The sequence below is a fragment of the Antechinus flavipes genome, chromosome 2 (genome assembly GCF_016432865.1).
Source record: "Antechinus flavipes isolate AdamAnt ecotype Samford, QLD, Australia chromosome 2, AdamAnt_v2, whole genome shotgun sequence".
In the NCBI taxonomy this organism is placed as follows: Eukaryota; Metazoa; Chordata; class Mammalia; order Dasyuromorphia; family Dasyuridae; genus Antechinus; species Antechinus flavipes.
Window position 1 is genome coordinate 454,077,375 of NC_067399.1, and position 25,672 is coordinate 454,103,046.

At 36.4% G+C, this 25,672-nt stretch overlaps 1 protein-coding gene across 1 annotated transcript; it reads right to left on the reverse strand.

Annotated features, from left to right (window-relative positions):
• Positions 1 to 908: 908 nt before the first annotated feature.
• LOC127550493 (signal-regulatory protein beta-1-like) lies at positions 909 to 23,783 on the reverse strand. The gene is made up of 6 exons (XM_051979496.1): positions 23,202 to 23,783; positions 19,483 to 19,824; positions 13,300 to 13,614; positions 6,810 to 7,130; positions 3,773 to 3,880; positions 909 to 3,431 (listed from the first exon to the last, which is right to left on the reverse strand). Exons 1-6 carry the CDS (start codon positions 23,398 to 23,400, stop codon positions 3,334 to 3,336), a joined length of 1,383 nt encoding a protein of 460 aa, XP_051835456.1. The 5' UTR covers positions 23,401 to 23,783; the 3' UTR covers positions 909 to 3,333.
• Positions 23,784 to 25,672: the final 1,889 nt, after the last annotated feature.

Sequence of the window (25,672 nt, forward strand, 5' to 3'; positions counted from 1 at the left end):
AGTGATGAATGTTGCTATCTGTAAAGGGAAATGTTCTTTGAAGAGAAATGGGGATCTGGAGTTGGATTTGGTCTGGGGGATTTGGTTCTTGAGAAGACTATTAATCTTAACTGAGGAGAGGATGAGTTGGAATTTTTTTGGGCATTTGGCACCTTGGGGAGTGGGTGAGAAAAAAGAGTTCAAGGCAATTGGAGAAAAAGGGAAACCAGTGCAATATAGAATAGTCATGGACTGAATAATCAAGGGTGTTGGGGTGGTATGACTATGGGGCAGAGATCCTGTGTCACCAGTAGAAATTGGCATTTCTGAAAATGAGCCAAAATGGAAAAGGTGAATCTGTGGGCAGAAAACATTTAGAGTGGAGAACCACTTTTAGAAGTTTTGATTCCCAAAAGATTATAGAGAAAAAAGAAGGACTATATTGTTACTGGGGATGTGTGAAGTAGAGAATGAGAGTCTGTAACAGACAGAAAGAAAACATGGATAATGAAGACACAGAGAAATATTCTCTGGAACAGAACACAAAAATGAAATTAAAAATCCAATGAGCAACACTATTAGGGGAGAAGACTTGACTGAGAGGGAAGAAAGAAGGAAAGAATTAAATAACAATAAAAAAGAGAATTACTAAGAAAACTTCAAAGGGAAAGACTTGATAAATCTTAGTGGGAATATGGAGTGAGGGAAAGGCAGGCAGTAGGAATAGAGCCACCTTTAAAAAGATTAAACTAAAATAACTGAAGAGACAGAGAACTGTGTTTATAGCAGAAGAGAGTAAGGAAAATCTTAATTTTAATAAAACCTCATATTAGAGATAAACAGAAGAAAATGTCAACTTAACTTTCATGAAATTAATAAGTTCACTTACAATAAATGAAAATGAAAAAAGAGTATCAGATTGAATGAGAAAAAAAATTCTTCAATTCATTGCTTACAAAAATCACATTGTACATCAAGTGAGTCCTTGAAACAGGAATTGTAATCATGCTGACAAAGCAAAAATAAAAAGGAGTAAACAAGGGAACTCTGGATTATGATCAGTTGTTTTTCAGCCATGTTCAACTCTTTGTCATCTCATTTGGGATTTTCTTGGTAAAGAGTTTACCATTTCCTTCTGCTCATATTTCACATGACAAAACTGTAGCAAACGAACCCGTGACTTGCTGAGGGTCAAAAACCTAGTAAGTGTCTGAAGCTGGATTTGAATGCTATTCCATTTATTATAATACTTAGCTGCCCAACAATGAAACAACAGTATTCAGAAAAAAAAATCACAAACACTAACTCACTATCAGTAATGAACTTTTATACATTCCAAATATCTTAGCATTCAAATTAATAAAAGAAACATTTACTAAACTACAAGGACACAAAAACAATTACCAAACAGTATTAGGCTATTTCAGTATCCATTTCTCAGTTCTGAATAAGCCTAAGAGGAAAATAAAAGGGAGAAATGAAACTAAAATGCTGGAGAAATGACAGCTACACAGAACAAGCTAAAAATTTAATTGGAAATGCAAATTTTCCAAATATGGAATGGAGGACGAGAACTAATTGATTCTTCATGATACTTTAAGATTGTCATATTTCAAACTGGAATTTCATTTTCTTTTCCTCCAAGACTGAATTTTGATTCAAGGCCAACATTATTATGGACCTAGCTGCTGGAGATAGAATTAAATTAAAAATTTGGATGTAAGAACCCTCTTGTTGGCCTTGACTATGATACCACTGCACTTTAGGAGATAGACATAGGCACTTAGGACATGCTGTAACAAAGACATTAGTTTAACAACTTAAAGTAATGGCACATAGATGTACAAATTGTATACTATATTTCTTTCTATATCATTTAATTAATTAACTTAAAAAGAAAATATTGAACAGCATTTTCATTATTTATTTATTTATTTATCTATTTATCTCAATAGCATTTTATTTTTACAAATATTACTGTAAAGATAGTTTTTAATATTCATTTCTGTAAGATTTTGTGTTCCAAATTTTTTCTCCCTTCCTCCTTTGCCTTCTCCTCCTCAATAAAGGAAACAACCTGATATAGGTTAAACATGTACAGTCCTTCTTAATATATTTCCATATTTGTCATATTGTGCAATAAAAATCTTACCGAAAAGGAAAAAAAATCAAGAGAAAGAAAAAACAAGCAAACTAACAAAAAAGATGAAAATTCTATGCTTTGATCCATATTCAATCTCCATAGTTATCTCTCTGTATATGGATGGCATTTTCCATCCAAGTCTATTGGTATTATCTTGGATCACCACATTGCTGAGAAGAGCTAATTTTATCATAATTGATCATCACATATTCTTCCCCCCTTATTTTCTTTAATGGAAAAATTCAAATATAATTTAAAGTGACTATTGAATTAATGAACATCATAGCTGCCTCACTACTGTCAGGCAGATTAGGTTTTGAACAAAAAAGGAATCATTAAAGACATGGTAGATATATTTTTCCTCTACTCTCCACTCTCTACTTCCCCTCCCCCACCATCAGGTGTTTTAAGAACAAAGCCAATGTATATAGTAAAACACCTTAAATTGACAAATGTTTACCAGCAATAATTTTGCTAGTATTTGAAGGCATTTCTGCTTATATAAGATGAATTGTCTTACTTTATAGCAAACATCCGAGGTGTTAGATGATATGCCAAAAGTTTCTGAGGAGTAATATTTCATTTATGAGAACAACACATACTCTTATTTGAACGGCATTTCTAAAGACTTACAGAAATCATGGCATGAACTAGATGTGGGCTATTATTGCTGTGTTACATCAAATGACTCCTTGCATATCCCAAGAATGCCTGCACATCTTGTTTCATTGCCAAATATTGGAGATGATGAGAAAGAGCAAAGAGAATAAGAAGAAAGAAAAAAGAAAAAGGGAAGAAAAAAGTATAACAATGAAAGCAGGAAAATTAAGCACAAGGGTGAGAAGACAAGGATGAGTATAAGAACAATAATGAGAATCAGAAGGAAGATGAGATTAATAAAAACAATTTCAGGAAGGAAGGAGAAGAGGATGGGCAGCAATGATAGTCTTTGGTAGCCCCACAGGAACGGTGTTAAATGATTTTATTGGTTCCAACCCGTATAACTCTAGCTCTTCTGCTGGGAAAGAACAGGGGGAAGAACTTCAAGAATCAGAGTCTGCCCTGTTGGGCCATGGAGGTTGAGTCAATCCAGAGAGGCCAAGATCAGCCTTTGCCCTCTAGACCAGATTTCTGGACTCAGAGGAACTCAAGGGAATTGATTTAGGACCATCTGTTATGAGCCAGTAGCATGGGGGAGGAAACTCTATATTCTATCCCAGGGCAGGATCTTGTCTGAAAGCAGGAGAAAGTTGAAACTGAGGATCTGGAGAAGAGCCACTTCTAAAGGACCTTTGATTGGCCTTTAAAGCTATGGGAGAAAATAAAAAGCAGAGATAAATCAGCACCAATTTTTAGTGATCTTGATCTTGACATCCCTTCATTGTCTGACTGATCCTCACTTGTTCTCTCCATCACTTGCCCTTTAACTTGAATTTTTCTGCTCTTAGGATCCTAGGAGACAGCTCAGTAATGCAGGAGACCATGGATAAAATATGTCCTAGTGGTTTCCAATCTTTTCCTGCCCCAGTAGTCAGGGGCAGTGGACTCAAGAATAGTGGAGATGTCAGATCTACTGCCCCTTCGGCTCAGTTGTAGCTAAGACCTGGGGCTACTGTCTCTACTGGTAATTAATCAGATACATCATCTCACCTGTTGTCTTCCACTTTCTATGGACAAAGAATATGGAGACACTGAGCAGCAACAGAATCTTGAGACCCAGGAGGAAAATCACTAAGATCTGTGGAGGAACAGCTGAGCCTACAGGTCATTGGGACAAAAAGAAAGATCAGATGAGAGCTTGGCAGAGGAAATATGTGAGCCATTGATAATAGGTAGTCCTCGGGGTGTCCAGTTTCTCACTATGCTTTGGTCAGAAATTCTGAGGGGAAGACCCTCATTCATTCATTTATTTATTTATTTAGATTTTTTGGGACTAGGTGAAAGAGATTTTTTTTTTTTTGCATCAATTGTTACCTAGCCTTAATCACTGAATTGGTGCAGCCTCAGTCAAACTGAGACTTATTGAAGAACTTAGCTTAAAAAGTCTTAAGTCTCCCATTTTATCCAGGGCCATCTCCAGTCTTCTTGATCTATATCTTTGCAGTGGACCCAGAGGGCTCTGGAGGGCAAAGTGAGGCGGGTGACCTTGCACAGCCTTTACTCACTCAAATCCAATTCACTTACATGTCATGACTTCACTTCCCTGATGTCTTGGTCCTCTTTGAAAACAAAGGACAAAACAACAACAATAGTATATATGTTAAGCTTTGTCCATAGTGTTCAAGATCTTCAAATTCCTGTAGGTTCTAATCTCTACTCTTGGAGTATCATAAAATTATTTCTAGAGTCAAGATTAAGACAAAAACTACAGAGAAGCTTGGTTTTGCTTCCCTGTTCTGGCATCAGATATAATCCTTAACTGGTATGATAGTTCTTTCCCATTAGAGAATGATAGAGTGCCTTCTGTCATCTCTCTCTCAGTTTAAAAAGTACAAAAACAAGACAGTTTTCCTTAAATCAGATGACTGGTCATATAAATTTGGAGAAAAACCCTTGACTTTTTTCTCCCATCAGGAGAGTCTGATTTGACTCTCAGAGCTTTGACTTTTTCCAATTAGGATCCTAAAATTTTATTTCATGAGAGATTGTAAAATAATCTTTTTAGTCTGGTAAGTTACAGTAAGTGGACAAGTTTAATGTTCTTACTCTTATTGTTTTGTAAGTTCATGCTTTCTCACCAATATATCTATGGCATCTCTCAAGCTTTCTCAGTATCTTAATTGAGTAAATCAGGAGGTTCTATTTTAGCTAGCTGTCTTTTCTATGCTGCTGGGGACCAATAATCTGAAAATTCAATGTCCACACTGCTTTTTATGTTAAATAGTATTCACAATGTATATAGTAGTATAAATAGCATAAGATTAAGCTACAGAATTATGAGAAATCATCTTAATGGATCAGTCTCAAAATCAAGAGGGAAAAAACCCATATAAGCAACCCCATCTTTCCAAATCACAGCCAGAAAGAATGCCAGGAGCAAAGGTATAAAATATCTTAATAATGAATATAACAGTGCATCAATTTTTAAACCGTGGGCACACCCTACTACACCCTACTTTCCAGACTTTAAAAATACTTAAATATTTACAAATACTTAAAATGATGAGCAAGAAAACATATTGAGAGAACACATGTGGATAGACATGGAATGAAGGAGCATCTATTTTAGAGTACAAGTGAAGGACCATCTTATGGAATATAGGAATAGGAAAGCTAGGGGCTCTCGGTTCTTAATTATCTTAGCTATTACTTTTCTGTTAGCTATTCTTAATCTGTTCTTGCCAGTATGGAGGTCATTCTCTTGCCAGAAAGAAAGCAAATTAAGATTGAGTGAATTCTACTATTTTTTCTTTTATCCTTTATCATCATTCCATTTTTGCTAAGCAGAGATTCCCTGACTTTCTTGATCCTCTTCTTCCCTAATGTAGATAAAAACCAAATCTTCACTTATATTGTCTTTAGTTTTTCTCAGCAACTTCAACTCCTTTTGAGGTTTGACATTCCCAACACTATTCTTAAAAGATCATATCAAGTTTTCCACTCATCTTCTGCTGTCTGATCTTATTTCCATCTTTTGTAATTGTGTTTTTAAAATCGTATTTTTATTTTGATAGAATTTTATTTTTCCAAATACATGCAAAGATAGTTTTCAACATTCACCTTTGCAAAACCTTGTGTTCCAAATTTTTCTTCCTCTCTTCTCTCTTTCCCTTCCCCAAAAGAGCAAGCAATATAAGTTAAACATGTGCAATTCTTCTAAACATATTTCCATATTCATCTTTTTGCTCAAGAAAAATCAGATCATAAAGCAAAAAAGCACAAGAAAGTAAAACAAACAAGCAAACAAACAACAATAAATAATACCTTTATACATCCCTTATAAATTTATAATGTAGAGACCATTTCTATGATGGTTTTACTTCCTATGATGTAAACAGTACTAAAATTGTGAGGAAAACAATAATTATTTACTTTTGTCAATGACTCAATGGAATCCTGAATCCTACCTAAGAAACAGTGAGAAATAAAAAGAACCAGGCACATGTCTGTTATCCCAGGTACCTGAGAGACTGGAGGTAGCAGATCTCTGGAGCTTGTAAGTTCTGAGCTTTAAGAAGCTAACTGGACTATTCCAGTCTGGTATCCAAAATGTATTTGACATTGATGCTATGAATCCCAAGAGCGAGGAACAGTCAGGAGGTCTAAGGAAGGATCACCATCCCAGGTAAGAAACAGCAGGTCAAACGTCTGTTGCCTATTGATAGTGGGGTCTTGGCCTTGAGTAGCCCCTTCACTTCTAGCCTGGGTAAGATAGCATAAACCAGTCTTTAAAAAAATAAAAGACTGGAATATAATTTGAGCCTTTCTATTTACTAGCTAAATGAACATGAGTAGATTATTTCATTTTTTTAAATAAGATGGGCTCATGATTACAGCCAAACTCAAAAACCCCAGAGATGAGGCAAGGAGCACATGAAATACTGGCTAAAGAGGATCTTCAGAAAGTAAAAAACTCTACACTCATTTGTGAAGGAGGAGTACAGTCATCAGGTGAGCTGCTCTTTGTTTGAAAGGAGATTAAACTCTGAACAAGAGTCAGAAAGAAACTTGGACCTCTGCCACTCACCTGGTTCTGTTTGAGTGCCATCCTTGGGAGAAGCTGAAGCCCTCAGAATCTCATTGATAGGAGGCTGGGAGTCATGGTACACCTGACAGGTGAAACCAGTATTTTCTTTTTGCACAGACATGAGGACCACAAGTGAGGACTCAAGGCTGTAGGTGCCATCCTTGTCCTCAGTGGGTATAGTTGACTTCTCTCCTTTAACAATGATTCCATTCATCAGCCAGGTGACATTTAAGTGCTTGGGGTAGAACTTTATCACATAACAGGTGGCTGCTATCCACCTGCTGTGGAATGACAGGCTGGAAATGACAATTTCAGGTGGAACTAGAGGAATGTAAAAAAAAAAGTTAGCTTAGCAAAGACCAGAATCCAACCTCCTGACTGATGACAGAGGCAGAGGGGAGGCAACAGGAAGAAATACTTGGCAAAAATAACAATAATCATTTCTTCTGCTCATAGGTCTCTCCATTCCGAATAATTCCTAACATAGAGGACATTGGTTTTCTTTTCTCCACTGAAAGCTCCTTGAAGGCAGGAACCATTTAATTTCTGTGTGGTGGTCTCAGTGTGAAAATTGAGTGCCTTGGACATAGAAGTATACTTATAGGAAGAAGTTCAAGGACTTACTTTCTACTAAGGCAGATTGTAACTGGTATAGGTCACTTTAAGGAGCTTCCTGAGATACATACATTGAAGAGATGGGGCTTACCATCACTAAGTATCAGAGGCACAATTTAACTGAGACCGACCTGATTCCAGGATCAAATGGTCTACTACCTGTCTCCACTACTCTGTTTACTGTCATGTCTATTCTGTTTACTATATCGAGATGTGTCTGTAATTTGCGCAATTTTGTTGGTGGTGATATTGATTAACATATTTAACAAATCTTTTTGAATATAATTAACATTCAAATTCAATTGACAGTGAGGTTGAATTCTACTAACTCTTAACTGCTGGCTTATGTCCTGAACTTCAGATTGTTATGCCACAGTTCTCTTTTATTGTTCTGATTTAGTTTCTCTAATTATCCTGACTCAGTCCTGCCTCGGTTTCCCTGCTTCTCAGTCCTGCAAAACCTCCCTTCTTCTTTATCAGAATATTTGATAAGGATAAAAGATCTGATGTTTTAGAATATCAGAATGCCTCTCCCCATCCCAAGCTATCGGAATGTCAGATACCATCTTATCAAGATGCCTCTCCCCATGTCTGGGGTTCCTCCCCCCATTAGGTGTCTTTTTTTAAAAAAAGATACCATCTGGCTAAAAAAACAAATAAATAAAAAAGCTCCGTTTGGATTCTGGAAGAGAGCTGACAACTTCCCTCAGAGCTAGTCTAAAATTTCTAGATAGCCCGTGGTCTGTGTTAAATGTTTTGTTTTATGTTGTAACTGCTCAATCAATGTCTGTGTTTTATGTGACTTGTTTGTGACTTTGTTTGGTTCAGAGCTCTGCTAAATTAAGAAATTTGGGAATTAGTTAAAATTTACTGGTGATCTTAAACTTTTAAAACTGTCACTTTCAGGTAGTTTAATTTTAGGCATGACTTGAATGGTGATACCCTTAGATAAGACCTCTGCAAAACAAAGGGAATTTATGCTAATTGCTTTGAACTCTGGCTGGAAGAAACATCTGATTAGAAATTTTAAGAAGCCCAGGGGGGCACGTTAGCTGCCTTTTCCTCCTCCCCTTTTTGGAGGTAGAGTGGGGGGAAGGGCGGCCATGTAGAATTCCATGGTGGCTGCCCTTCCCCCCCCCCCTCCCCACTAAGTGTGTTCCAGCCTCTTTCTGAAGAGGTCTGGCTTTGGCAAAAGAGTTCAAGAGATAAGCCTGCTTTTAAGTTAATTGATCTATAATTTGGTAAGGTTATTTCTAAAGATTTAAAGGATATTTTAAAGAATCTTTCAGATTCTTTTCTGTAGAATTGGGTATCCTGTATAAGTTTAATTGATTATATCCTGAGCTCATCATTTAAAGGGCCTTTGTAAGTAACAGTTTTTCCTTGTCCTTTTGAAAAATGTTTTTGTTAAATATGAAAGCTAACTTGTGAACTTACTGAAACAAATGTATTACTGTTATCAGTATGAGGTTATGGTATTTCTGAAAGTTTAACATTTTTAAGAACCTCTTGGATTCTTTTATGTGATATTAGGATGTTCTGTATAGGATATTCTAAGTTTTGATTGATTATATTAGGTCATTCTAAGGTCATTTGAAGAGCCTCTGAAAATAATATTTTTTTTGTCCTTTTGAAAATGTTTCTGTTATGGACAATGTGTAATTTGGGATATTTATCTATGTATTGGGTATTTTTAAAAGCAAACTGATTTGCATGTATAATGTTCACTTATGGAAACATCTACTTAGATATGAAAGAAGAGAACTTACTGAAACAAATTCTTACTGTTATAAATGTATGGTTATGCTAAATATCTATTTAGGGTATGTCTGAAACTTGCTTTATAGAATTTGTTATTAGAAGTAAAATTCTTTGGACTTATAATTAATGCTATTTGGGAGTTTTAAAACTCCACCATCTGACAGTTAGTGGGACAGTTATCTAGAGTAAAAATGAATTAAAACTATTTCATCCTGTTTTGCAGAAAGTTAAGTTTTAACTGCTTATGTTATGGTTGTCAATCTGCATTTTTTCCTCCTGTGACTGATTTCTATGATCAGAGCAATGGTCAATAGAAACTGTTAATACAATTCAATTATGTCATACCTTGCTATTTCCAATCTGGTTATATGGAATCATTATATCCTGAATACTTGACAAATGAGTATCTGTTACTGGATATTCAAATTTTTTTAAGGTTTCTAACTAATGAGAGGACAAAAGCCTAACTGCCATTTTATCTATTGGGAAGCTGCTGGCCAATTCCTACTGGCCTCTTCACATTTTGTATTAGTTTGTTGTGTTTTTTGTTCCAGATTTTGGTCATTTACAGGTATTGACTTGCTTCTGAGACATGGATCGGCCCATCTGAGGCTTTGGTAGGGGCAGCATGGCCACGCCCTCCACTCCCTGAACTGAGTGTCTCCTCAGCAGGAAGCATGGCTCCTGATGGATTTGGACTGATATTGGGGAGTAGGGAAATAGTTGAATTATTGTTAAAATTTTAACTGTATTACTGTGTTTAAGATTTGTTAAAATTGGGATTTGTTAAAACTGTGTAATTATTGCTGTATGTTAGAGGGATTTTTAGGAAACTTACTGTACTAGTCTGTTAATGTATAAGAATTTTGATTCACTCTTGGGATTTATATGTGGAATGGTCATTTGATAATTCCTTTTTGTGAGAAAAAAAGGGAGGAAGGAAACTGATGTGTGTTGAAGCTGGTCAGGAAATTGGGAAACTGATGTATTTTTCTTAGCCACTTCTGCCCTACTGCCTATCTCATTAGTTCAGATAGAGTTGGAAATTATTTAACTCCTTGCTTAAAATTTACTGGACTAAGGTTTGCTGGTTATGCTTTAACTTTGAAATCCCTTATTCTGCTGGAATCAGTTTTTGGGATTATTTTTTAGAAATAACCAGAAATCAGACTGTCCTGGGACTGGCAGTCTCTTTGATCCATTTTTCCACTCCTGTAACCCCAGTCCCTTCATTTGTATTTCAGCATACTTACAAGGACCTTGCATTTTGATATCAGGCCTCTAATAGTTCGGGGTTGCCTGCCTTGGTCTAGCTGCATAATCTGCTCAGAAATCGGTCTCCTAGTAGCAGCTCCTGGTCTATCAGAGGGGACAGGTGGAGCTACTCCAGGCCCCACTTTTCCCCACTTTGGAGTCTCTGACAGACTAGGGGTGCCCCTCCTAGGCAGCAGGACTGTCTTGAGCACTGCTACTCCCTATGTAAGCAGAGGCCGAGTTAAATGTACAAATGACCACAGACCTAACTCACAGTGAACTGTCCATCTCAAACTGAATTCTCTGGCTGAGATGCTCCCCAACTGCAGAGGACCTGCTATATCTGCAACAGAGAGGTCTGTGTGTCTCCCTAAGTGAGGAATGCTGTTTGATGCTAATAACTCTGCGGTTATCAGGGAGAGACTCGTCTTTGCTATTAGTCCTTGCATTTTTCTAGTTTTAGTTTGATTTATTTGCTTTACATAGGGTTGGTCAAAATTGTGGTGCTAAGACCTTCTAGAGGAAGGTAATTCAATTATTTGAATATTCAGAAGAGAGAGAGTGTGGAATGTTGTGCCACAGTTCTCTTTTATTACCCCGACTCAGTTTTCCTGATTATCCTGACTCAGTCCTGTCTTGTTTTCCCTTCTGCTTCTCAGTTCGGCAAAACCTCCCCTCCATCTTTATCAGAATACTTGATAAGGATAAAAGATTTTATGTTTTAGAATATCAGAATGCCTCTCCCCATCCCAAGCAATTAGAATATCAGATACTGTCTTATCAAGATGCTTTCCCCATGTCTGGGATGCATCCCCCTGATTATGTCATTCCCTGTCTCCAGAGGCTCACCCCACCCTGTCAGTGTCTCATTCTCCCTCTCAGCACCCTGACTTCACCCTTGCCTTGGTCTACCCCCTGTGTCTGAGCCATATGTATATATGTCTTTGAGAACTCCGATTGTTTGCTGGATTCTTGGAGACGATAGTCTCATTCAGTCCTAGGACCAAACCATGGATCCATTTGGTCCCAGTAAATCTCTCTCTTTTAAATAAATTATTAAATACTCCCTATTCTCTATCTTGCTCAGTTTCTCCGGCATTACAAGATCTCATATAGGTAGTGGTAGTAGTTAGAGGGTCCTCCTCTCCTAGAGCAGGATGAGGTGGAGTAGTTAGAGTCAGGAAGAATTGGATTCGAGTATGATCTTTGACATATGCAGACTATAAATTGACTATGATCTGGGGCAAGTCACTTAACTGCTCAGTGCCCCCAGCAAATACTAAACTCTAAATTACAGAGTTTAAGTTACAAAACTTAAAACAAAACAAAAAAAAGTTTAAATTATAAAAATAAAGTGTACCTGGATCTGCTGGTGCAGGACCTGAATGGCAACATCCCCATATTCTCTCAAACAATATCCTAGTACTAGACTGTAATGGGTACAAAGAATTCTCTTTCCCTGTTACAGCCCCCATTACCTGTTGTCCTTAATTCTACAAAAGGCCTATACCCTGGAGCTGAACGAACTTCCATCTCGTGGGAAAATGTAAACATTTTCCAAGAATTCCCAGGAATCCATTTCCTGGAATTGCACCAAGCTATTTAGATTTAAGGAAGGTAGACCTAACTCTTAATCACAGGAAACTGCCCAACTTATGGTTTCACATAATAGAAATGATAAAGGGAGAAAATGTTTCAATACATAAACCAGCCACCCCAGGTACCTTGTTATCTAGGCAGAAGATTCAACCAGTAGCTTGTCAGATCTAAAATCTGACCTTGGTAATTCATGAACATGGTAGCTCTCATAGTTTTATACTCATTAGCAAGCAAAGGGAGCTGGGCTATTTACACATACACCGATCAGTGATAATGTAAGAACAGGAACCTCTGAATACCTCAACAGAGAATCAGCAGATAAAGATGCAAATAGGGTTGGGGACATTTCCTTTGGTGCTCACTGGTTACTAATAGGAGTCATCAGTCATTCCTGTTATTTCTGTCTATATGTTGAACTCTTCCATCTGGGAAGGAGTTCCCAACTATTTTGGATTCTAAATTTCTTGATTTTCAGAAGAATATAAATATATTCTTCAATATAAAAAAGAAATTAATATCTGGAGTTTATCATGAATAAATAGAAAAAGTAAAATAATTTGTGAACTACAACAGGATAATACTCCATATAATCTTTTGACGATCTTCTTTTAGCTACTGGGGAGTATGAGCACCTTAGAATGGTAATTCCCACTTCAGAAAAGGGGATTTAAAGTTCATAATGTCATAATTAGATATTCAAAGAAAATCCTTGTATTTTGGAGCCTTCCCATAGTCATCTATAGGAACCAGGGCATACATTTTACATCTTGGGCCTTGCAGCCATGGATAGAGGAGAGAGCTATTTTGTAATTCCATCTTTCCTATAGGTTCTAGGCAGTTGGACTTATTGAAAGGTATAATGGACTCTCAAACTTCTAGAGAAAAACTGGACCTCAAGGCTGGCAATATAATCTCTGATTTACTGTGCATGCTGAACAAGCTGTCCCTATGGCCCCATGGGCAGAAGGGCATAGGCAGAAACTGTCTACCTCAGTTTCCTCAAGTGTAAAATAGAAACCATAATACCAACTACCTCCCAGGAGTTTGTGAGGATCAAATGAGCTAATATTTGTAAAACACTTGGCACAGTGTCTGGCACATGTATTAGACACTCAATAAATGTTTATTTTTAATTTTTTTTCCAACATAAGGGTCAAGATTTTAAGGTATTCTTGGCTACAGAACAAGCCAAGAGAAAAACACCAACAACAACAACAGGCCAAATGGGAAGAAGTGCCTGAGCCACGCATGACTAACTCACTTCGAATAATGTCTGACAGCTGCATTTTCCCACGCAGAGGAGTCTGTAATGTGTCATGATGAACTTCACAGGTAATCTCAGAGTGAACATCACTGGCTGTGAGCAGCACCTGCACAGTACTGTTGAGGTTGTAGGAAAAATTATCTCCTTTGGGGAAAACATGAGTCCAGAGAGCAGGGAATTCATTCCCATTTTTAAACCACTTCAGGGTGATGGCTTTAGGGAAAAAGCCAGTTGAGTTGCAAGAGAGAATCACTGTTTGGTTGATGCTTCCTCTCTCCTGGGGACCAGACACCAAAGGAACAGAGGGTTTGACTGGAAAAAAACGGCCATTACATGGAATAAGTAACTTCACACCATCACATCAAACGAAATAATTGATGCAAACCACTTTTGTCAGTCTTAAAGTGCTCCATGGGGTTGGTTAGGTGTTGCAATGGATAGAGCCCAGTCCTGGAATCAGGGAAATGAGTTCAAATCCAGCAGCAGACACTTAATAGCTGTGTAACCACAGGCAAGTCATTTAACTTGTGTTTAAGTTAGTTTCTTCATCTGTAAAATGGAACGAATAACAGCACTTACCTCCTATGGTTGTTGTATAGAGTACATGAGACACTATCTTCAAAAATGCTTAGCACAGTCATTGGCATAGTACAGGCAATATAGAAATAGTAGCTTTTATGGAGGCTACATTAATGAAAAAGTAAATTGTCATTATCAACTGCCATTGAAGAAATAATTAACCCCCTCTGACTGCTCCTATCTACCTTGATGGTGATACACTTGTAGTTTCACAGAAAAAGGTTTGTTTTTGTTGCTGTTTGTTTGTTTTTTGAGTTTTTTTTCAAGGCATTTGGCCTTAAGTAACTTGTCTAGGCTCATACAGCAAAGAAAAGGCTTTTAAAAATATAAACTACTATAGAAGTGTATTTATAGCCTTGTACTTGCAGACTCTTCTCCTTCATAGTGCTGCTAAAGAGATTAAAGAAGCAAAGATATGCTGTCCAAGCGTTTACCCGTGGATGCTGTCTTTGGCGTTTAGATTTCTGGGGTTTCATTTTTGGAGGTTTCTGAATTAGAAATAAAAAATCCTGTAAACTTTACTTACGGTTTATACTTCTCTATCTAGAATAAAAGAGGAAACAAAGTATTCTAATTGAAAGGGCTTAATACAGAAACCAGAGGGAGACCATACCATGAATCTTTGCCAGTGAGAGGTTAGATAAATGTCACCAGCCTTTTCTGAGTTTTTTTTGCGATTTTAATAAATCTGAAGTGGGGAAGGATAGGTAATGAGGAGAGAATAGAAACAGTTTCCTTTGCACATTTTTCATTCAGTTCTTTTTGTTTTCTTTTTAAGAAAGAGAGTCCTTGAAATGCTTGATCTAACCACATGCAGGAGATAGCTTAAGATGAGAATGATAAGGAAGTAAAAATTAAAATGGATTTCTGACTATGATATAGATGGGTGTTAAACTGAGGGAGTGAGAAGAGACATTATTGAAGAGAGAAGGTAAAGAAACAGATAATTCTGCCCTTGGAGTCCAAAGCTGATCACATTTAAAAAAATATTATTTTTTTATTAAAACTTTTTTTTCATAATATATGCATGGATAATTTTTAAACATTAAACCCCTTTTTATTAAAGTTTTTTATTTTTCCAAAAATATGCATGGATAATTCTTCAACATTAATCCTCACAAAACCTTGTGTTCCAATTTTCCCTCCCTTTCTCCACCCTCCCCCCTAGATAGCAAGTAGTCCAACATATGTTAAACATGGTAGAAATGTATTTTAAATCCAGTATATGTATACATATTTATATAATTGCTGCACAAGAAAAATCAAATCAAAAAGGAAAAAAAATTAGAAAGAAAATAAAATGCAAGCAAACCATAACAAAAAGAGTGAAAATGCCATGTTGTAAACCACACTCAGTCCCCATAGTCCTCTCTCTGGTGTAGATGGCTCTTTTCATCACAAGATCATTGGATCTAGTCTGAATTATCTCATTGTTGAAGAGAGAATTCCATCAGAATTGATCATCGTATAATGTTGTTGCCATGTATAATGATCTCCTGGTTCTGCTCATTTCACTTAGCATCAGTTCATGTAAGTCTCTTCAGGCCTTTCTGAAATCATCCTGCTGATCATTTCTTACAGAACAATAATATTCCATAATATTCATATACCATAACTTATTCAGCTATTTTCCAACTGATGGGCATCCACTCAGTTTCCAGTTTCTTGCCAACATTAACTCCTGCAAAATCTGTATTCCAATTTTTCCCCTCTTTCCTCTCAAAGTTGTCTTAATTTGCAGTTTTCTGATCAATAGTGATTTAGAGCACTTTTTTATATGACTAGAAATGGTTTTAATTTCTTCATCTGAAAGTTGACCACATTTGAGACATCTTCCTCATGGCCACCTTTCAAATGCTTGAAGGCAGTTTTCATAGGTCTCTTTACATCTTCTCTTGTCCTAATTAAAGATAACCAAGTTCTTTAATGGCCAATTATATGGCAGTGATTCTAACATCTACCTAGAGATTCTAACATTTATCTTATTCTTATTCAAATCCTTGTTTCCTGCCATTGAAGCTAGACTTGATTTGTCAATGTCAAGTGCCTTGAACTTTGGTGGAGCTGTCAATTATGCTGAAAAATAATGTGGGACCTACTCCCAAAATTATTAACTAGGAATATCTTCTGACCTAGTCATACTACAACTAGGTATTTACTCCTCAGGAAGAGAAAGAAAAACGAAAAGAACCCATATATTCAAAAACAACTATGGTAACTAAACTAAAGGGGTATCCATCAATGAAGGAATGGCTAAGTAAGTGATGGTACATGAATGTAATGGAATATTTTGTGCTATAAGAGAAATCTGGAAAGACTCCTATGAACTGATGCAGAGTGAAGTAAACAAAATCAGAAGAGCATTCTATACAAAACCAGCAAGATTATAAAAACAAATAACCTATATTTCTGTCCAGTCTGTCAGGGAACCCAGAATGAAAATATTAAGAACAATTGAAATAATATAGTTAACATAGTTCTTTAAGATTTAAAAAGCACTTTACAATAAAAAAAGCTTTGCAAGTATTACTTCATTTATCCTCATAATCACATTGGGAAATAAGTATGATTATTATCTAACTTTTTATAGATGAGGGCATTGAGGTATATAGAAGTTGTGAATCACTACTTTTAATGATCTGAAGTAATATTTGAATACAGTTCTTCCTGAGTTCTAGTCTAGCATTCTATCCATGGAATCACTTAGCTGCTAAATGCCACTGATAGCCTAAAGATACTAGACATAAAGCAGCAGTGGCAGGGATTGCTTAAGGGATGACTGAAGCTGGGGCCAGTATTGGAATTTCTAGACCTTGTCAAGGAGAATTAATAGCAGCATCTCTCAGGCTCAGAAGTGGCAGTTATAGAGAAGTCATGAGCACAGAAGAAAGGAAATCAGATATATGAGAGAGACATAACTTGGGTACATTACTAGAACAGGAAGGATTCCATTCATAGCCTCCAAGAGAGAAGGAACAGGATAATTGGATTCCACCTTTTAGAGAAAGTAAGACTCAAATGGACTCATGATCTATCAGTTCATCAACATAAAAAACTTCTTTGACTTACTAATTCTTTTCACTTCTTTTCTGACTTTTTTCCTACCTAAGCTCCCACATGAATAGTTGCACTTCAGAACCTGACACCACTCATAACTCCATCAAAATCAATATTTTAAACTTTGTTTCTTTAATCATAAACTCCTGTTCTTCAATCTTTTTCTCTACTTCACTTCTAACTCTATTCTTTGTCCTCATATTCCTCTACCCCACTCTATTCCTTCTATTGCTTTTCATTGCTCAGATTTTATCTTCCTTTCTGGAGTCATTGCTCCCTTTTCTGACTGCCAGTCACATTTTACTATATACCTCAATACTGGATCATATTCCAGCAATTCCCCTATTCTTCTTGTACTTCAAAGCTGCTAAATGCTACTTGAGGAGATCATCTATAAACAAATGAAGTCACAACAATGAATAATGACTAATTGCAATTGACCCTCACACTTTTATGGTTAAATTTTTTTTCTTTGCTGGACTGTGCTCATTCCCTGTAGCAGCTGTTGAAAAATGTTATCTTCTCAATACTATACCCAAACACCTTCCCTATAGCCATTTACCATCAGATATTTTATCTTTTAATTTAGTGTTGAAATAGAGATCATCTACTAAGAGCTGGGTAGTCATTCACGAAAAAGCTGTGGAATACCTGCTATTTACATTGGTGAAAAATTTACCCAAGGGATTAATGAAATCTCCCATTTTCTGAAGTACTAAGACAAATGAGGAACTGGGCATTTTGTTTCTCCTTCATTGGTTATCTCTGTCTCTATTGTATACTCCCAGTGCACCAAGTTTGGGGCCATTAGTCAACCATGGGGTACGAGAGGTGAGGTATAATACAGTAAGTGATAAGACCTAGGCAGGTGAAGGAAGTGCCATAGTTAGTGTCACTGGACATAGGAGACAATGGATATCATGAACCACTGGTGAATGGAAAATTGGCTGACGATCACAAGAATGAACACACCTCTACATGGAAGTGATTGGAAGTTCCTTGCTGAGATCTGCCACTCAGTCCATACCTTCCTATTGCCCAAGCAAAGAATCATTCAAAATGAGACCACCAAAGGGCCTTGCTAACAACAGAGCACTGAGGGTAAAAACAGGAGTTTTAGTACCTCATAGATCCTAGGTTCATATTTACATATCAGAAGAGAGGACAAGTTCCAGGTCCCTGAGTTTTCATCTGACAATTGACCCTATTTGATTGTGGAATGCAGGGAATAAGGAGTGTATTGAACATCATTTGGAAAATGTGTGGAATTATCTACCTTTCTCTGATGGATTATCAAAAGTACAGATACAGAAAGAGAGCAAACTGAAATGTTCATTTATGAAAATTCTGGGATTCAGAGTAACCTATGTAACATCTATGGATATTCTGAGTCTCTCAGAAATTGCTAGACAAAACCCTATGTTTTATGTTTATATATCTATATCTATATCTCTCTATATACACACACATACAGAGAGAGGGAGAGAGAGAGAGAGAAGAGAGAGAGAGTTTTCTAATCTTTTTAACCTTCAAGAGGAACATGCTGCCCCAAGTATCTAAAAATATCCATCTTCCAGGGCAAAGCATTTTCTTAATGTCAAAACCACTTGATTAGGATTCAGTGAAATAGAGCATTTTTAGAGGAGTGTTGATGTTTCTGGTAGTCTAGGAGATACGGAGATCATTTTGATTGGATAAATTTAAACTAATCATCATCTCTAGACTTGATGAGAGGAAATAGAAAACTTGAAGACTGTGTATTCTTTAAGAACCAGAAAGGGCTTGGACCTTCTTCAGCGCTTTTGCTCATTAGGATGAAGCACCATACTTACAAAAATGAGAGTATAGGATTCCTACTTCAAGATTTTCTGCCAAATAAAGCTCATGTAGCTGTAATAACACTTTATGGATAAACATATACTTTTTCACTTCTTACATAACTATCAGACATCCTACTTACATTGTCTAAAGTAAGGAAAAGAGAGAGCCAATACTAGATTAGGCAACTAGTTACATTGAAACATTAATTTGCATTCTAGTGTCATTAGTCTCTGATGCTGGAAATATATTAAATCAGGAAGGTTCCTTATTCACTCAGGTGATCTTCAGATGACATAAAGGAGCAAAGAGCTTAGAAGAGGGATTATAAAAGCAGAAAAAGTGTTATGGACTGAAAGATACCAATCTTTTCCACACAAGGAGGTTAGTTCCTTAAACTTGGGTTTAGTGATCAGTGAACGTTAAGAAAAATAAAAGACAAAAAAAACCTTAGAAAGGAAAGATTAATGATCCTTGGATGTTTCTAAGGGGAGCCAGTACCTTGTAAGCTGGTATACAGTCAAGGAGGAATAAGGCCCAAGGCTGGATCTTTCATACTGTCCTAGTTTCGGGGCACCTTGTTCTGAAGCTGGAATCTCCCCTGTCCTACTAACTTTCCTTCCTCAGTCTCAAGAAAGAACTTGAGAGCCCTGGCTGGGCAGAATCCTGAGTCTGGGATTTTTTTTTAGCAGGACTAAGATAGGAGTGTCAAGGCTTTTTACTTACTCTTCACGGTGAGCTTGGTGCCACTGCCAGATTTAAACTCTTCATAAGGGAACTTTCTGAACTTCACACAGTAATAGGTGCCCGCGTCCTCTGGGGTGATGTGGCTAATGCTGATGGAAAAGTTTGTATTGCTCGGAGGAAAGGCTATTGCCTTTCTTCGGTCATAGATATCTCTGAAATTGAAAATTTCTTCTCTCTGGGGCTCTTTGCCCTTGAACCATTTCACTGGTCCTACTAGTGGAAAATCAGATACCATACAGTGCAGAAGAATAGTGTCTCCCTCTATCCCAGAAACATGATCATCAGGCTGTAGTACTTGGAACTCTTCCTGGCTTCGGATTCCTGCAAGGAAAGATGAGATTTGACTTTTTTTTTTTTTTGCCCGGATCATCCTAAAATTTGAGCCTAAGTGTTTTTGTCTAGTCTGAGCATCCAGATACTGGAGCTAGAGAGGAGAAGGCAAACTGATATGGAGTCAAGGAAAAGGCATGTAATTCTGGAATCAGGGATGACATGATGCAAACACATTTGATTTCAGTTTAAGCACCATTTCTCAGGTGAGTCTTTTTTTCTTCCTGCTATAAACTCATTATCCAAGTCTCTGTTAATGTCAACTGATTTTGTATTTCTTTTAGGCATATTTTCTATGACTATTATGGATCTATATTGTTCCTCTCTTGACCATGTAAACATAAGTGCCAGGAAAACAGAGCTTCTTGTCTTGCCTTTGTCTTCAAGCTACATAGTCAATGTGAAATAAAGATTTATTGATTGAAGAATTTCTTTGAAAAGAAAGCATTAGACTCAAAGTCGGGCAAGACTTGATTTTGAATCCAGCCTCCAATAATTAACGTGTAAAATTGGACAAGCCATTTAATTTCATTCATAGTAAGATGAGAATAATAACACTTCCTTTAGCTACTTCAAAATTTTATTGTGAAGGTCTAATGAAAAAATACATAAAAGTCACTTTGAAGTTCTTAAAGCATTATATAAGTGAGTAATTATATTATTTTGTTGCTTTTTTCATTATAATTATTTGAAAATTTAATCATTATTTTTGATGGCATTCAGATAGAGGTCAATGATGTCCCTCATTCATTTACTTTTACTATTCTGTGCACTACTGCATAAGTTATTAAAATTACTTCTTATAGTTGAATAAAAGTATTCACTTGGAAGCTCTTCCTCTGTAGGATCACTGACACCATCCTCATATAGAATATAATTCCAGGAGTAAACCAGAAGACTGGGATGATATGTGCCTCATTCTGCTCTCTTGTAGTTTTTATTTCCTCTTCTAACTCTTTGATAATTAGCACTTTATTAGGATAGAAGATCTTTTCATTTTTGTACAGATCACAAGACATTTACCACAAATTTCTCATCTCTTTAGATTATGCTCATAAGATTCTAAATTTATTGTTGATGGAGAATGTTGGGGCCCCCTTTCTTCACCACCAGCCTTGAATGAGGCATCTAGCTATTTTATTGCAAATACTCAGAAGCAGAATAAGGGAGGCCAAGGAAGAATCAGTATACAAGAGAGATTCTCAATGGTCATTTGGTTTGTATCATTGTCACAAAATTTTGTACTGGAAGAAAACTCTACAATCATTTAGTCCAACCATTGCCAGAGAAGATCCAGAGAAGAGCAATAACTTACCCAAAGTCATATTTTAGACTATTTTGTTTGACTCTTTCTTTCCCACTGTTTTTTTTTTGTCATTCAGCCATTTGTCATTCATCTAGCATTTCTTGAATATATATAAACTGTATGCTGTATGTTGTATCCAGCACTATATGGTCACTCTATATCTTGTAGATATATATATATATATCTATGTACATATATATGTACTCTATATCTTTTGTAGATAGATGACTTGTCCTTTCTAGAGGGTAAGAACTTAGAAGAAGGTAAACTTCTTGAAAATAGGAACTGTATTATTTCTCATCATTAAAAGCTCATTACTAAAGACAGTATCTTGAACACAGTAATAATAATAGTAATTATTAGTAATAATAATAACTAGCCTTTACATAGAACTTAAAGGTCTGCAAAACTGTTCACAACAACCTGGTAGGACAAGTTTTGTTTCTGCAGCTGAAGAAGCTAAGACACATGGAGGGTAAATAAGTTATCCAGGGTCACAGAACTAGCAAGCAACTGAGATAAGATTTAAAGTCAAGTCTTCTAATTGATCTCAGGTCTTCCCAATTCCAGTTTCTATATGCCATCCATCAGAATGAGCATCTAATATGTTTACTGAAGTGAATTAACTTGAAGATTCCTAAGTACTTCCTACCTAGAGCTACTTGACTCGAGTTAAATGATAAAGAGACAGCAGAAAGAGAAGGAAATACAGGTATCTTTAGACCACTGTCATTGGGATCTAGCTAAGAGATATGGGACCCAAAAGTCAATGAAAGAGGGGGAAGAAAATGGTGGATGAAAGGGGATAGAAGTTGGGAAAAACTAGAAGTGACTATAGAGAGGAGAGGTGTGTTTTAGGTGATTATCTGGGGTTCAGGATGATGAAGAACTGGAGAAAGCTCTTCCTTCATATTCCCTAGAACACTTTATCTGGATGTCTTTTGTCATAGTAATATTCTACATTTATTATATCGATTAATATATGTGTTATATTTCTTTCCCAACATGGTGTCACCTACTGGATAATGGGGAACAAAAATATTTTTTACTTTTTTTTTTTTTTTTTTTTTTTTACTATTTTCCATATGTCAGGTTGGGAGAGAAAAATCAGAACAGATTGAAAATACCATGACAAAGAAAGAACAAGTGGTTTTACATCTTTGCATTCCTAGCACCTAAACCAAGATTTTATATAAAATAAGTATTTAAAAAATATTCAGTTAATTGAATTGAAAAGAATCTTAAAGATCATGTCAGTCAGAGGACTTTACCACCTCAGAGTTAGATGGTATGGGGTGACTCCCCTAACTTCTTAGTTTTTTCATGAGTGAAAAGAAAATGATTATGTTTTCACTATTGATTTCCTAGGCTCATTGTGTTAAATATTATAAATTATAAGGCACCTTAAATATATCAGAGGCTGCTCATTCATTATTGTTGTTATATAACATTATTCTATCATTTTATAGAAAAGGAAATAGATCCCAAGAGATTTATTGACTCATCAAAATGAAGGCATTGAGTTAATAGAAGAGTGGCAAAACCTCAGGACTTTTGATCCTTATATCAGAGCTTTTACCCCTTTGCCAAACTTCCTCCATTTACCTTTGTCAACACAGAATACTCAGAAATTTCCAAGTTGTCTCCGGAAAGTTACTGAAGTACTGAAATGAATGCATCTTATCACATCAGAACATCCACTGGACTTGGGTCAAGAAGAATTAGATCTAAAGGTTGGAATCCCGGCTCTGACATCTCTAGGAGCCTCATCCTCCCCATCTCAAAAATAGAAATAATAATTCATTTTTTACTGGGCTTTTCGGAGAAAATGATTGCATAAAATGTACTATAGAAAATGGTAAGCTCTATTTAAGGTATGTCTGCAAATATTTTCTAATCCTTTTCAGGATCTCATTGGCTCTGAACTATTCCCTGTCACCCACTCTTTCACGGCTTAATCTATCCAAATGTGCCATAAACCTCTGTAATACACCCTAAGGATCCTGCCTAGGATCTGACCAGTCCTGTAGCACCCTGTTCTGCTCCTGGGGTCCCCACTCACCAGAAAGGCCAAGGAACAGAGTCAGCAACAACGAAAGAAGAGAAGAACCAGGCATAGGGAGAAGCCTGGACATTTTGATGGTTACTTGGTGTTTCCTCTGTATAGCAGGACAATGTATCTTCTGCTTAAGGGCATTGGAGTCAATCACAAGTCTCTCTGCTCTCAATGGAAAGGGCTGGTATGAAAATGAATTTGTCATTGAGAAAGGGGAACTGGGAAGAATTTCAGTTCAAGCCACTTCAGACTCTATGTTGCAAGGACCTACTACTATGAGTGGTGAAAACAGTCTCTACCTTTTTTCCCTTGTGAACAGATATAACTCTCTTTCTAAAATTCATGCATTGCCTCCCTGTTGTCTAGGGAGAAAATACCAACTCCTTAGCTGAATATTTGAAGCCATCTACAATCTGATTTCTATCTATATTGCCCACATTGTGTCACACTATTTCTCATTATATATTCTATAAGTTAAAAAGACCACACTCTTCTTTGGTTCATCATTTCATTCTAGCATCTCCCATCTCTGTGCCACAGAGATGTCTGTTCACAGACCACAATTCCTGGCTGAAAGGTACTAGGCCCCCCCCCATCTCTGCCTGTTGAAATTCTTCTTTCAAAATAAATTCAAGGTTGATTTCTCTATGAAACATTTCATGATACTGTTCTCTTTCTTCTCACCCAACTAAACGTAGTTCTATAATTTTCCTGGAATTATTTCTAAATACCCATCATATTACTCTCACAGCATGTTAATTATACACATGTCAGAAGAGATGGAGTAATAAATAGGAAAAGAAAATTTGGTATTTTCATCTCTGAAAACTCATCTCAGGAAACTGAAGTAAACAGGATGAAGTGACTGGCTCAGGATGTATCTGAGGCTGGATTTGAATTCAGAAAGATTAGTCTTCCTGTCACTCTATGCATTGCACTATCTAGATGCACACAGAGGTCTATTGTCTGAACTAAATGGTAAAACGAAGTAACAGGTGATGGGACAGAAAAGATGTAAACTCCTTAGACTCCTTCTCCCACTATCCATCCCACATATCATCCGTGTCCTTTGACACAGGAATCTCAGATACAGAGTAACAAGGAAAGAAAATAACCATGAGTAAAAGAAGAATCATTGAATGGGGATTTAGGAGACTATTTCAAAAAGGTGAATATAATAGAGACTCAGAGCTCAGAGATTTAAGAAGAAAAGGGCTAAGTAATTCATTCAAATTGAGTCAATATAGGACACTAGAGAGCCTTCCATCAATATTTCTAGAACATTTTGTTCTTTTTCTTTGTCTCATACTTAAATGTATTCTTTCATATTCCTGCCATTGGATGTTAAGTTTCTTGAGGAAAGGGATTACCTCATGTTTCATCTTTCAAGGAATTGTGATTGAAGGTATGATTCTTCCCCGTTGTAGAAGAGAACTGAAGTTAAGGGCGAAGGCTAACTTGCCTGTATGTCTTTGGGTAGTGGCAATAGAAGTAACAGCAGAGAGAGGAAGTCTGGTATTTCATTACTTGGTTATAGTCCAGGGCTTCTTAAACATTTTCCCCTTGTGATTTTTCTTCATCTGAGAAATTTTTTGCAACTCTCAGTATATTGGTATGTAAAATACATATACAAATCAAACATTTACTGATAATCAAAATTTTGCAACCCCTAGATTCAGTTATGTGACCCAATTTGGGGTCATGACCCACAGTTTAAGAAGTTTGGGGTTACGCAATAGGATTTAGGGATAGCAAAGTGAAAGGACTCCTTTATATAGGCTGGGCTGCCCACAGATTGATTCAAGAGATGTGGGAGTTGAAAATCCAGGGAATTTTGGGGTTTACACAGCTAGAGGGACTAGCTCTAGTTTAGTATAGTAGTCCCTATAGGAGGCAATTATAAAACTCAGAGCCTCTAATATCTACAATGAATGAACAAAGTAACAATCAAGAAAAATAGAGATTTTGATGGAGAGAAGCAAATTTAATCTAAAAGATATTAGAAATTATGGCATGGGATCACAGTTAGAATATGGCTTTGAAACAGTACATTTTATTTAAATCAGATTTTTGAGAGCATTGATGGCTTCATTTTTCTGTCTTTGAATCTTTAGTCCATAGAATAGAGCCTAGAAAATAGTAAGAATTCAATAAATGCTTGACAATTTATTGATCAACAAGAAACAGAAGAAACAAAAAGGTTAGAAAAATTCTTCAATACACAGAACAATCAGAAATAAACCTTTCTGATGAAAGTCCAAAATGAAATATTTCTTTAGGACTTTATGTCTCATTTATTATACTAACATTTTTATTAATTAAATCTTGATATGATTTGATTAGAGTTGGGTCAATCTAATGTAAGAAATGAAATATGCCTTTTGAACTAAAGCCTAAAAAAGTGAGTGTAGGGACCTAGAAGCAGTTCAGAGAGCTGTAGGGAGAGCAGAAACTAGAGACCAGAGAGCTGAGAACAG